The sequence below is a fragment of the Onychomys torridus genome, chromosome 1 (assembly GCF_903995425.1).
Source record: "Onychomys torridus chromosome 1, mOncTor1.1, whole genome shotgun sequence".
Lineage (NCBI taxonomy): Eukaryota > Metazoa > Chordata > Mammalia > Rodentia > Cricetidae > Onychomys > Onychomys torridus.
In genome coordinates, this window is record NC_050443.1 from 28,843,840 (window position 1) to 28,857,458 (window position 13,619).

General features: G+C 47.0%; 1 protein-coding gene across 1 annotated transcript; it reads left to right on the forward strand.

Moving 5' to 3' along the window:
- Window positions 1-1,054: 1,054 nt before the first annotated feature.
- LOC118583791 (cytochrome c oxidase subunit 6B1) lies at window positions 1,055-11,316 on the forward strand. Its single transcript, XM_036187528.1, has 4 exons — window positions 1,055-1,171; window positions 2,682-2,798; window positions 3,526-3,626; window positions 11,130-11,316. Exons 2-4 carry the CDS (start codon window positions 2,693-2,695, stop codon window positions 11,181-11,183), a joined length of 261 nt encoding a protein of 86 aa, XP_036043421.1. The 5' UTR covers window positions 1,055-1,171; window positions 2,682-2,692; the 3' UTR covers window positions 11,184-11,316.
- The last annotated feature ends 2,303 nt before the right edge of the window (window positions 11,317-13,619 follow it).

Genomic DNA, 13,619 nt, shown 5'->3' on the forward strand with positions numbered 1-13,619 from the left:
TGGAACTCACTCTGCAGACTAGGCTGGCCTCGAATTCAGAGATCTACCTGCCTTTGCTTCCCAAGTGCTGAGATTAAAGGTATATACTACCATTACCCGGCTGACTAACTGTTCTTGTTAATTCAAGTATGCCAACCCAGAATATGATTTTTGTCCTTAAAAATTCAGCCTGGCTGGGTGGTGGTGGCACACTCTTTAATCCCAGCACTCGGGAGGCAGAGCTGGGAGGGTCTTTGTGAGATCGAGGCCAGCCTGGGCTACAGAGTGAGTTCCAGGAAAGGCACAAAGCTACTCAGTGAAACCCTGTCTCGAAAAACCAAAAAAGAAACAAAACAAAAGAAAAAACAACTCAGCCTGAAAAAAGGCTTAGTGCTACACTGGGATCGTGAATACCCAGTGTAGTTCCTGGGGTGCTAATAAAGACTTTCTAGCCCGGCAGTGGTGTACTTGCCTTTAATCCCAGCACTCAGGAGGTAGAGGCAGGTGGATCTATGTGAGTTCCAGGCCAGCCTGGTCTACAGAGTGAGTTCCAGGACCACCAAGACTGATTCACAGAGAAACCCTTTCTCAGTTGGAAAACAAAACAAAACAAAACAAAACAAAAAACACAACTTTCCATCGGCTTAACCTATGTCCGAGGAGTCTTCTCTGGGGGATACCCGACAATACATGAATGAAAATAACTTTCGAATCCAGGCAGAGCGGTTCACGCTTGTTATCCCAGCACGAAGGAATCTTGAGTTCAAGACCAGCCTGACCTACTTAGCGAACTCCTGTCTCAAAACACAAACAGATTATCTGGGACATTTTCCCATCCCTACTCTGCAGACAGTCATTCCACGACTGTCTTTTTTCTACAGGAAGGACGAGCAGGTGACAAGAACCCGTAATTAGAATTCAGGAGCCTGTCCAACGCAACGCAAGACGCCGATTGGACTGGCGACAATAATGAACAGGAATTTAGCTCAATAGGCGGTCGGACCTCTTTGGGAGTGGGCGTGGCCGGAGCCGCTTCTGGGCACGCCTCCCGTGGCCTCTCTAGCCGCTCGGAGGACTCAGTTCGGCTCCTCCCCTCTCAGCTTCCGGCCAGCCGGAATTCCGCTTCCCGTCTGACTTTGGCGTCTTTGCTAAGGGTCACATTGAACTACCGCTGCTCCAGGGCAGTCTTTAGGTGAGTGCCTAGGGTCGGGATCCCGGGGGACCCAGTCCGGGCCGGAGAAGCGGCCTGGGGCTTTCCTAACGCCGGGAAGAAGCTTCCGGCCGCCATGGCGGTCTCAGGCCCGGGGTCTTGGAGCTGACCATTACAGCCTTCGTTCTTGATGCTCGGTCTCATTCTGAGCAGTCTCTATTAACTTACTCTGCCCTCCAGCCCTACGATCTAGGGTCTGCCACTATCCCCTGTGACTGCGCTGGGGCTGGAGTGTGAAGCGCCTTAGCCTCCGCTGTACGGCGATCAGGATTGGGACCCAGTAAATTGGACTGTGGTGCTTTTAGCCGCGGGTTCACAGGCGTGGCCACCCGCGTTCCAAGGCCACAGCCTGTCGCCTTGTCTCGTTCCTTTTCCCTCAGCACCATCGTTGATCAAAACTCGAGATACTGCACAAAATTACTTCCGACACTGGGTCTGTTAAATCCCCTGTCCCCACCCTGCCTGTCAAAATGAATCTGTTCTACTGCCCCGGGTACCCCACTGCGTTGGGCCACTTGAATTGACACAGGCCTGTGTACTTCTGGGGCACCAAGCTCCCCAGATGCTCTAGAATAGACAGTTTCTCTCAGGTTCGGTGATGTTGACTGTCATCTCTTTGGGCATATCAAAGGGTTTTGTTGTTGTTGTTGTTGTTGTTGTTTTTTAAAGCCATGGGTACAGAGTCAATAGAATTTGAGGCGCTAAGGTATTTGAATGCACGTGGGGGAGTTGCATGGTGGTTTTATTAACCTCTGACTGAAATGTACCATTTACTTCCATTAGGAATGGAGGCAGTAACTTTAATAAATTTGATAATGTATGGGACTTTGTTAGCAGTCATAATCACAGATACCTGACACATTCTAGTTGCAAGTGTCACAAACCACCATCTTCACTCCAGGTTACCTCCAATTGTTGATCAATCTTTTGAGCTGATTTTTTTTTTTTTTTTTGTCATTTTAAGTAATTTTGCAAGGCATCTAGCCATAGTCTGAGAAAAGTTGATGAGTTTACCAGACCCCTGATGAGTGTGTGGCACCAAAAATCTTTGTAATGTTGTTTTTGATGATGATGATGATGATAATGGATGAAGCACCACCATCTGGGTGCTATATGACCTTGGGAAGTCATTTAGACACCCTGTCCCTTGTAGAGACAGCAGAGATAGTAATAACTTCAGAGTGGCCGTGGGAGTAGGTGTGTATAGAGTGCACATAGTATGTGCTGTACACACAGGGAGTGTTAACTGGAATTGGAGGAGAAAGCCTGCTTTTGCCCAGGAGATTGCTCTTCCTGTGTCTTCTACACAGATCCATGGATTTTCCCTGCCCTTCATCTTTCCATGATTGTTGAGAAGGAGGAGGTAATAGCTTGTTTACATTCAACCCATCCTTCTGGTCTGGACTTCTTCCATGGGCTTCGTTGGTCTGACATCCCCATGCTCAGGCACCCCTAGAATGGTTGCCAATGTGCCCACCCTGTTTGTGTCCAGGAACCATCACCATGGCTGAAGACATCAAGACTAAAATCAAGAACTACAAAACGGCTCCCTTTGACAGCCGCTTCCCAAACCAGAACCAGACCCGGAACTGTTGGCAGAACTACCTAGGTAAGCAGAGCACTCGCAGGAGGTCATGTGTGAGGCCGTATGTGTGAGGCCGTATGTATGGGTCCTGCCTGCATCTTCTACATGCTCTTATCTCACGAGGGAGGAGGGGACAGGGACCTATGCATGTCACCTTGTATCCATTCACTCTCGATATACTGTCTGGAGGGCCTAGACCCTCAACCTAGCTGTCAAGGTCACAAACTTTAATTTTATTAATAATTTTTTTGAAGAATTATGTATGCATTTTGTATGTATGCCACACATGCACACAACATACAAGTGAATACAACATGTAAACAATTAATTCAGAAGGGAGTCCTGTAATCATGATCCATGTAGAAAATGATATTGCCACCACTCTGGTCGCTACTTGCTTTGTGCCCGGTCTTACATTTTAATGCTTCTGCCACACTTGAGTCTGTGAGACCTCCCCTCAGAAAGTATACAATGAAACAAACACCAGGAGCTCCTCCATCAGCCCCTTTCCTAGCCATATTTGGACTTCCGTAATCCTCATATGCCCCTCGTAGTTTGCTGTCCTTCCTGGCTCCAGAATGTTCTAATTGAGCAACAATATAACTGCCCAGGTAGGGTGTACAGCTCTTTATGGTATACTTATGGATTTGCATTCCCTCTGTGTGTAACCAGTCATGAAGCAAAAAGTATCGGGAAATTTCCTCAAAAATGCATTTGGTCTGCATTGATACCAGATTTCTTTTTTTCACAGACTTCCACCGCTGCGAGAAGGCAATGAATGCAAAGGGGGGTGATGTCTCCGTGTGTGAGTGGTACCGGCGTGTGTACAAGTCCCTCTGTCCCGTATCGTGGGTATGTGCCTTCCAGTGGGACCCTTGGGTGTTCAGGTGGGGACCTAGCAGAGAGGAATATGGTGACTAGTGAGAGCTCATCTCTAAAGGCCAAGGTAGGACCAACCATGGAATGTCACTGACACCACCATCCGGGTGCTATATGACCTTGGGAAGTCATTTAGACACCCTGTCCCTTGTAGGGACAGCAGAGATAGTAATAACTTCAGAGTGGCCATGGGAGTAGGTGTGTATAGAGTGCACATAGTATGTGCTGTACACACAGGGAGTGTTAACTGGAATTGGAGGAGAAAGCCTGGTTTTGCCCAGGAGATTGCTCTTCCTGTGTCTTCTACACAGATCCATGGATTTTCCCTGCCCTTCATTTTTCTGTGTTTGTTGAGAAGGAGGTAATAGTTAGGGCCTTCAGCCCAGGACCACACTCCTAAATCTGCTGCCTTGGCCATGCGCTGTAGAAACATGGACTTTTGAAGGATAGTAGTGGCACACACCTTTAATCCCAGCACTCTTGGGAGACAGAAGCAGGCAATCTCTGTGGTTTGGGACCCACCTGGTATACAGAGTAAGTTCTACAGCCAGGACTACACAAAGAAATCCTGTCTTGAAAACCAAAAAAACAGAAGGGGGACAAAAAGAAGCATAGCTTTTCTATCCTGCCCCCTTGTAAATTCACGTAAGTAGGGAGGAGAAGCTGCGGTCAAGAGCATTTCCTGTTGAAGATGACCCAAGTTGGGTTCCCAGCACCCACATCTATAACAGCTGCCTGTAACTCTAGGGTTTCCAGAGGACTCCAAGGACACAGCACCCCTGTGCGCAAACCCATACACAGATACACAGATACACATAATTAAAAATAGAATCTTCTTTTTTGTTTGTTTTTAAGATTGTTTCTCTGTGTAGCCCTGACTGCTGGAACTCCCTCTGTAGGCCAGGCTGACCTCAAACTCATAGAGGTCTGCTTGCCCCTGCCTCCCCAGCACTGGGATCAAAGGCATGCGCCCCCATCCAGCCTGAATAGTAACTCAGAGTTTCCCTCTTTTCTTTTTAGTTTTTTCTTGTTTTTCTTTACTAAGAAATTTTTAATTCATTTTACATACCAACCACAGATCCCCTTCTCTTCCCTCCTCCCGCTCCCCCCCCAGCATGCCCCCCAATCTTTTTAGTTGGTTTTTAATGTATTTTTGTGCATGTGATATGTGTGGGGTACAGGTGTGCCACTGCATATGTGCAGGGATCAGAGGTCACAGGTCAGCTGTATGGAGCCCGGTTTCCTTTCCACCTTCACAGGGATCAAACTCAGGTTGTCAGGCTTGCCTGGCAAGTACTTTCCCTTCTGGGCCCTCGTTGGCCCCACAGTTTCCTTTGGAGTCTTGCACTGTAGGCCAGGCTGGTGATGGACTCACAATCCTCCTCCCATAGCCTCTTGGGTTCGAAGATTATAAACAGGCACTGCCAAGCCTCATTTCTTCATGTGGCTTGCCTTTTTCTGAAGTACTCTGGAGCAAATCTCAGGCATTCCACCCCTTCCTGTTCAGTAGGCAACTTCACAGCATTAGGACCCACTGAGACAGTGCTAGCACTGATATGGTCAATATTTAATACTCCAACATGCCCTCTTTCATGAAATCAGAGGACCCTTCTGACTGTAAGCCATGGAGAGATGCTTGATTTTTATGAGAATTGATGAAGTGATTATAACATTCATGCTATTTCAGAAATAGAAAAACTGAAAACTTGTGTCTTAGAACCAAAATATGATACTTTAGTTCAGTGTGGTGGTAGCACATCCAAAATCCTAGCACTCAGAAGGTGGATCAGAAGTTATAGGTCATCCTGGGCTACCCATCATTTTTTTAAAAGTGTGTGTGTGTAAATATATAGCACCCATGTGTGTGCTAGTGCATGTGGGAGTCAGTAGAAAGTGTTTGGTTTCCTGGAACTAGAGTTACAGGTGGTTGTGAGCCACCATGTGGATGCTGGGTCCTTTGCAAGAGCAACAAGTATGCTTAATTGGTGAGTCATCTCTCTAGCCTCTCATTGGATACTCTGTTTTGTGATTTGCTTTCATCTACTATGTGGTAGTGATTGTTGTTAGAGTCTTACGTAGTCTAGAATGTCTTTGCAGTCAAAAATGACCTTGAACTCCTGAGATCTTGCCTTAGCCTCCTGGGAGCTGGGGTTACAGGCATGGGCCACCACACCCTGTCTAAAGCAGTGCTAGGATAGATGCCATGCTTCCTGTATGCTAGGCAAGCAGTCTACCAACTGGGTTGTATGCCACCTTCCACTGGGGCTTGCTCTCCCAACCCTTTTTTAACTATGGTACGTACGTACATACATACATACACACACACACACACACACACACACACACACACAAACAAACACACAGAATTTCTTTGTGTAGCAACCCTGGAACTTACTTTGTAGACCAGGCTGGACTCAAATTCACAGAGATTAAAGGCATGTGCTATCTTGCCCGGCTTAAAAAATATTTTTAAATATTTTTAAATAATACATAAATCCTTTTTTTTTTTTTTTTTTTTTTTTTTTTTTTTTTGAGACAGGGTTTCTCTGTAGCTTTGGAACCTGTCCTAGACTAGCTCTGTAGACCAGGCTGGCCTCGAACTCACAGAGACCCACCTGCCTCTGCCTCCTGAGTACTGGGATTACACCACCGCCCGGCTAGTTGTTCTTTTTTTATTTGTTTTATTTTGTCTGTGAGTGTTTTGCCTGTGAATTTGTCTGTGCACCACAAGCAGGTCTAGTACCTGCAGAGGTCAGAAGAAGGCATTGAATCCCCCAGAACTTGAGTTACCGATGGGTGTGAGATGCCATGGGGGTGCAGGCCTTCTTCAAGAACAGCAGCTGCTCTTAAACTCCGAACCATCTCCATCTCTCCAGCTTCTGCTTTATTGTTGTTGTTGGTTGGTTGGTTGGTTCTCTGTGTTGCCATGGCTGTCCTTGAACTCACTCTGTAGACCAGGCTGGCCTGGAACTCAGAGATCCGCTTGCTTCTACCTCCCAGGCATTCGCCACCACTGCCTCTGCTTAGTTTTGTAATTTTAAAAATGATTAATTTTTAGATGTGGATCTTTTGCTTACATGTATGTTTGTGAGCCATATGTGTGTGTGCCTGGTGCACATGGAGGCCAGAAGAGGACATCAGATCCCCTGGAACTGGAGTAGCAGATGGTTGTGAGCCACCATGTGGGTGCTGAGAATTGAACCAGTGCTCTTAACTACTGAGCCATTTTTCCAGCCCTCAGTTTTGGCTCTTGGGGTGGTAGCTCTGACTAGCCTGGTACTCACTGAAAACGCACAGCAATCTTTTGCTGGCTCAACCTTCCCAGTACTGAGATTCCAGGTACCTCTCACCAAGCTAGCCTAACTTTCCTCTCTCCTTTCTGGCATACCCTCTTATCTGAGGCTCCAAGATTTCTCCCTGGGTGATCTTAGGTGCATGGTGGCTAGGTTACCAGGAAGTTTGCTTCAGACATGCCCAGTAGTCCTGACCTCCTAATTCCCAATCCTTAGTAAGTAAAACTAAGGTTTTGTTTCTGCTCTTGATTTTGTTGTTGTTGTTTAGTTTTTTAATTTAAAAAGTGTGTGTCTGCAGAGCCATCTTGCTGGACCAGTCTGTGTTTTTATTTATTTGTTTATTGGCTGGTTTGTGTGTTTGTGTTTTGTTTTTTAAGATTGTATTAATTATGTGTTCAAGTATATGCATTTGCGTTGGGTGCCCATGGAGGCCAGAGGAGATGGGGCTGTCTGGAGCTGGAGTCACAGGTGGCCGGGAGCCTCCTGATACGGGTCTGGACTGAACTCCACTCTTGATGTGCTCTTGACCAGGGTCATCACTCCTGCCCATCTGTGGTTTGTCATTATTTTTAGAATTTTCATCTTTTAATTATGTGTGTTAGTGGTGAGTGCAGGTGTCTGAGGTGGCCAAAAAAGTGTCAGATCCCCTGGAGCTGGATGTATAGGCAGTTGTAAGCTTCCTGACATGGGTGCTGGGATCTAAACACTGAGCCATCTCCCCAGACGTACATATTTACGTGTGTGTGTGTGTGTGTGTGTGTGTGTGTGTGTGTGTGTGTGTGTAAGTGTTTAAGACAGTTCTAATCTTAGTATATGTGTTTGTGGGGGCAAAGATCAGTACCTATATTAGTTTCCCTTTTAAAAAAAAGAAAAAAACAAACAAAAAACTTTAGCTTTTTGAAGGATTTTTAAAAGTAACTAGATAGTTATTTTTCTTATTCTTCTTCCTCCGCTGGTGGTGATGTGTATGTGTTTGCAACTTTATTTCATTGTATGTTCATTGGTGTTTTGCCTTCCTGTGTGTCTGAGGGTGTTGGAGGCCCTGGAACTGGAGTTACAGACAGGTGTGAGCTGTCATGTGAGTGCTGGGAATTGAACCTGGGTCCCCATGAAGAGCAGCTGCTGAGTCTTCTCTCCAGCTCCTGTATGTTTGCAGCTTTATACAGATATGGTTCACACTCTGTATTTTCCTTTTTTGAGCAAGGCTTTACATAGGCTCAAGCTTGTGTAGAATTTTATCATGTAGCACAGGCTCTGAGTTCACCACAGTTTGCCACCTCTAGCTCCCGAGTGCTGAGATCACAGGTCTGAGCAAACACACCTGGTTGTACCCTTCTTTTTTTTTTTTTTTTTAACATTATCTTCTGAGAATCAAAAAAGGGGGGTGGGGTTGGAGAGATGGCTCAGAGATTAAGAACACAGGCCTCAAACTCACAGAGATCCACCTGCCCTACCTCCCAAGTACTGGAATTAAAGATGTGTGCCACCACAGCCAGCCTGGTCTACAAAGCGAGTTCCAGAACAGCCAAAGCTGTTACATAGAGAAACTCTGTCTCAAAAACAAAAAGCAAACAAAAGCTTGACCTTAGCTTAGTTTTGTTTTTTAACTAGCTCTTAGAACTTAAATGAACTCATTTCTATTAATTTACCTTCTGTCACATACTGCCCATCCTGCTTCTTCCATGTCTCCTGGCGTCTCTCTTGTGCCTCAGTTCATCTCCTACTTCCTCTCTCTCTGCCTGGAAGTCCCGCCTAGCCATTGGTCATTTAGCTCTCCCTCTCCCCCCCCCCCCCAAGACAGGGTTTCTCTGAAGCTTTGGAGCCTGTCCTGGACTAGCTCTTTAGACCAGGCTGGCCTCAAACTCACAGAGATCCACCTGCCTCTGCCTCCCGAATGCTGGGATTACAGGAATGCGCCGCCGCCGCCACCACCACCACCACCGCCTGGCCCCATTCAGCTCTTTATTAACCCAATCACAGCAATATATTCACACAGTGTACAAATATCCCACAACACCCTTATGTTAAGTCTGGTAAAACAGGCCTTGCCAGCACTTAGGAGGCAGAGGCAGTCAGATCTCCGTGAGTTTGAGGACAGCCGGGGCTATGTAAAGAGATTCTGTGTTAATAAAAGAACCACTCTTTAAAAATACAAAGCAAAATATAAAGCCGGGCTGGAGAGATGGCTCAGAGGTTAAGAGTACTGGCTGCTCTTCCAAAGGTCCTGAGTTCAGTTTCTGCAACCACATGGTGGCTCACAACCGTCTGTAATGAGATCTGGTGCCCTCCTCTGGTGGGCAGGGACACATGCAGACAGAACACTGTGTACATAATAAATAAATAAATATTTTAAAAAAACAAAACAAAGGTAAACTCAGTGACAGAAAAATCTGAGAGCTATGAACTATGGCCAGTGAAGCTGGTGTGTGGGATCCAAATGAAGCCAGCCTTGGCTAGGTGTATCCTGTGCCAGTCGCCACTGCAGCGCACAGCAGAGGTGCAGTTGTCTCGTAGCCTGCTGCAAACATGGCAGAGCTTGGTGCTGGCCTGTGGTGGGTAAATAGGTTTCTGATGGGATGTTGTTGCTTCCGTATACTGCTCTAGTCCCTGCAGTCAGATTGCAGTCTTCCTTTGTCCACCATTTTATCCCTTGACTCAGCCTCTCACAAATGAACGTACGATGAAATGGCTCAGAGGATAAAGGTGCTTCCTGTCAAACCTGACAAACTGAATTGGATCCCAGGAACCCAGGGACACACGGTGGGAGAAGAGAACCAGCTCCCTCAGCTGCCGTCCCCTGCCCCCATGTACATGTGCATACACACTCAAAGTGTGAAACACTAGTAACTAACTGTAAGCAGGTCCACCAAATGGTGTTAGTTCGTGGGAGTGTTAACAATTTGATGGGGGCCTTTCTATCGTTTTTTATGCAGCTCAGCATCTGTGATGAACAGTGAGATCCCTTTGTGTTTGGCATCTTTTGATACTGGACTATATAAGCTTAGTCGTTTGTACTAGAACATAGCCCAGCCTCCTTATCCATAAATGCCTAGTGTCTCCGTTAGGGTTACTATTGCTGTGGTGAAACATCAAAAGCAAACTGTCAGGGCAGGAGCCTGGAGGCAGGAGCTGATGCAGAAGCCATGGAGGGGGGCTGCTTACTGACTTGTTCTCATGGCTTGCTCAGCCTGCTTCCTATAGAACCCAGGACCAACAGCCCAAGGCTGGTACCGCCTACTTTGGGCTAGGCCCTCCCCCCAACCATCACTAATTAAGAAAATGCCCTACAGGCTTGCCTACATGGAGATATTTTCTTCCTTCCTTTTTCTTCCTTCCTTCCTTCCTTCCTTCCTTCCTTCCTTCCTTCCTTCCTTTCTTTCTTTCTTTCTTTCTTTTTAGGGGTGGTGGTGGTTGTTGTTTGTTGCATTCCCCGCCCCAGCCCACTCCCAAGGTTTCTCTGTGTAGCCCTGGCTGTCCTGGAACACTCTCTGTAGACCAGGCTGGCCTTGAACTCACAGAGATCCACCTGCCTCTGCCTCCTGATTGCTGGGATTAAAGGTGTGCGCCACTGCTACCACCACCACCACCACCACCTGGCAAACAAATCTTAAAACAAAACAAAACTACTGTTCTCTTATGTCTGTTTCTGTGTGTGGATATGTGCATGTGAGTGCGGATGCCCAAGGAGACCAGAGGAAGGTATCGGGTCACTTGGTGCAGGGTTGTGAGCTCCCTGTAGTTGTGGGCTCCCTGGTGTGAGTGCTAGGAACTGAACTGGGGGCCTCTGCAAGAGCAGTTCACACCCTACAGGTGATCTTGGGGTTTCCTGCCTCTTCTTCCTTAGACTGTCAGCTCATTTAGAATAGTGGTTTTGGTCTAAGGTGGTGGCCCACACCTTTATCCCCAGCGCTAGGGAGGCAGAGGCAGGTGGATCTCGTTTGAGTTCAAGGCCATCCTAGTTCCAGGATAGTCAGGGCTACACAGAGAAACCCTTTCTCAAAAAACTTGGAAAAAAAAAAAAAAGAATAGTAGTTTTGTCTTTCCGAGTCACTGCTGATTCTCTGGAACAGTGGTTAGCACAAAGCAGGCACCTGTGGTCCTCTGTTGGCCACATGCTTCTGTGGATAAAAGGAGGGAAATGTGGTCTTGTCACAGGAGGAGTTACACTGTTTATCTTCTACAGGTCTCGGCCTGGGATGACCGCAGAGCAGAAGGCACGTTTCCTGGGAAGATTTGACCTGGCTCCGCCCACCTCTCCTCTGATCTCTGTCCTTCTCCCCAGATAGTAAAGGGGACCTGGGTATATGATGGTCCCTGCCCTGGGACCCTGAATCATGCAACTACTAATAAAATTGACTGGAAAAGTTTTACACTGTGTGTATAGGATGGCTGGACAAGAAGCTGGGGGGGTCTGGCCCCAGAAGGGGCCTCACAGTGGTTATCTTCCTTATTTTACAATGAAGAGTAGATTTCTTTTAAAGATTTATTTATAGTGGGGTATGGTGGCACACACCTTTAATCCCAGCACTTGGGAGGCAGAGACAGATGGATCTCTGTGAGTCTGAGGCCAGCCTGGTCTACAGAGTGAGTTCTAGGATAGCCAGGGATACACACAGAAACCCTGTCTTTAAAAAATGTCAGTGAGACGACAGCATACCATCCCTCAGAGGAATTGCCACATACCAGTGTATCAGGGAGTCAGCCTGGCCAGCTAGAAAGCCTCAAATGACTGCAGGAACTCTTGTCCTGTCTCATGTGGAGAATTGAGATGAACAGAGAGAGATGCTGCATGTCCTGAGGATAACAGCCTTGAGTGGGCTGTCAAAAAACACCTGCCTGGATGAGGACCACAGGCCTTGAGGGACTGTGTTTGTAACTGGCTTAGACAATGAGAACTGTTTTGTTGGTCTGGGTTGAACTCAGAGCCACACCCCAGCCCCACAATAATAGTTTCTAGGCAGGAGCTCTACCACTGAACTATACTCCCAGCCCCTTATTGGGGGATTCTAGGCAAGTACTGAGCTGTGTCACAAACTCACGCTCTCTCTCTAAATTTATGTGTATGTGTGCACTTGCCACAAATGCCCTCTAAGGCCAGAAGAGGGCTTTGAACCTGGAACTGGAGTCACATGTGGTTGTGAGCTGCATGGTAACTGGTGCTGGGCATCTGCAAGGGCACTGAATGCCCTTCATTCCTGAGCCATCTCTCTAGCATCCCTTGCTCTTTTTAGTTTGCTTTTTGGGATAGGATCTTGCTATTGCCCAGGCTGACCTTGGACTCACTGTGAAGTCCAGGTATGCCTTGAACTTGGAGTCTTCTTGCCTCTGCCTTGTGAGTGGCTGTATTACACACTTGTAACACCAGCCCTGGCAGGTTACTTTTGTGTATGAGGGATTGTATGTGCCTGTGGAGGCCAGAAGAGGGCAGCATATTCCCTGAAGCTGGCGTTATAGGCAGTTGTGAGCTCCCACATGGGTTCGGGAGAGCAGTGTGTACTCTATAACTGCTGAGTTGTCTCTCCAGCCCTCCCTCTTTTTTAAATGTGTGTATAATGTGTGTGTGGACATGTGGAGGTCAGGTGACAACTTGGTAGAGTCACTTGTCTCTTACCTTTCCACAGTTCTCCGGATCGAACTCAGGCTCACAGGGCAAGCACTCCCAGCCATTTTGCCCTGTTACTTTAAAAAATTTTTTCAGATTATTTTGCCTACATGTATGTACCCTTGACAACCAGCAGAAGGCATTGGCCCCACCCCCCGGAACTAGACTTATACAGACGGTTGGTTGTGAGCCACCACAACGTGGGTTCTGAGATCGACCCAGGTCCTCTGCAAGAGCAATAAGTCACTAAGTGCTCTAAACTGCTGAGCCACCTCTCCAGCCCTGTGCTCTAGGGTTTGGTTGTTTTGTTTGGTTTTAACTGGGGATCGAACCCAGGGCCTTGCACTTTCTAGGCAAGCGCTCTACCACTGAGCTAAATCCCCAACCCTAGGGTTTGGTTTTTATTTTCATTTTTAATTTATTTTTTCTGAGACAGGGTTTCTCTGTGTAGTTTTGGTGTCTGTCCTGGATCTCCCTCTGTAGTTCAGGCTGGCCTCGAACTCACAGAGATCTGCTTGGCTCTGCCTCCCGAGTGCTGGGATTACAGGCGTGTGCCACCACCGCCCAGCTAGTATGTTTTGTTACACTTACTTTGTGTGTTTGTGTGTACATGCATGAATATTAGGGGTGCATGTGCCCTAGCCTGAGGGTAGAAATCAGGTGACAGTTGGCAGGAGTCAGTTCTCTCCCACCATAAGAGTCCAAAGGATAGAATTCAGGTCATCAGGCTTGGTGGCAAGTACTTTTACCTGCTGAACCATGAGACCCACATGGCTGTCCTGTCAGCCCCACATACGCACAGTGGACAAACACACAAAACAAGTAAATACAATTTAATTAAAACAAAAAAAAATACCACGAGTAGTGGTTCATACCTTTAATCCCAGCTCTCAGAGGCAGAGGCAGTTGAATCTCTGAGTTCAAGGCCAGCCTGGTCTACAGAGTGAGATCCAGGACAGCCAGGACTACACAGAAAAACCTTGTCTGGAAAAAACAAAAAGACCTTCAAAGCCATACATGATGGATTTGGCAACATAACTATTTTGGGACTATAGAGATGGCTCAGAGGTT

Bases quoted from the DNA above. Each gene is read 5' to 3' on its own strand.
- LOC118583791 (XM_036187528.1), top strand. From the start codon at position 2,693: ATGGCTGAAGACATCAAGACTAAAATCAAGAACTACAAAACGGCTCCC. The intron at 2,799-3,525 runs GTAAGCAGAGCA...TTTTTTTCACAG, and splicing joins CTGTTGGCAGAACTACCTAG to ACTTCCACCGCTGCGAGAAG. The intron at 3,627-11,129 runs GTATGTGCCTTC...TATCTTCTACAG, and splicing joins CCCTCTGTCCCGTATCGTGG to GTCTCGGCCTGGGATGACCG.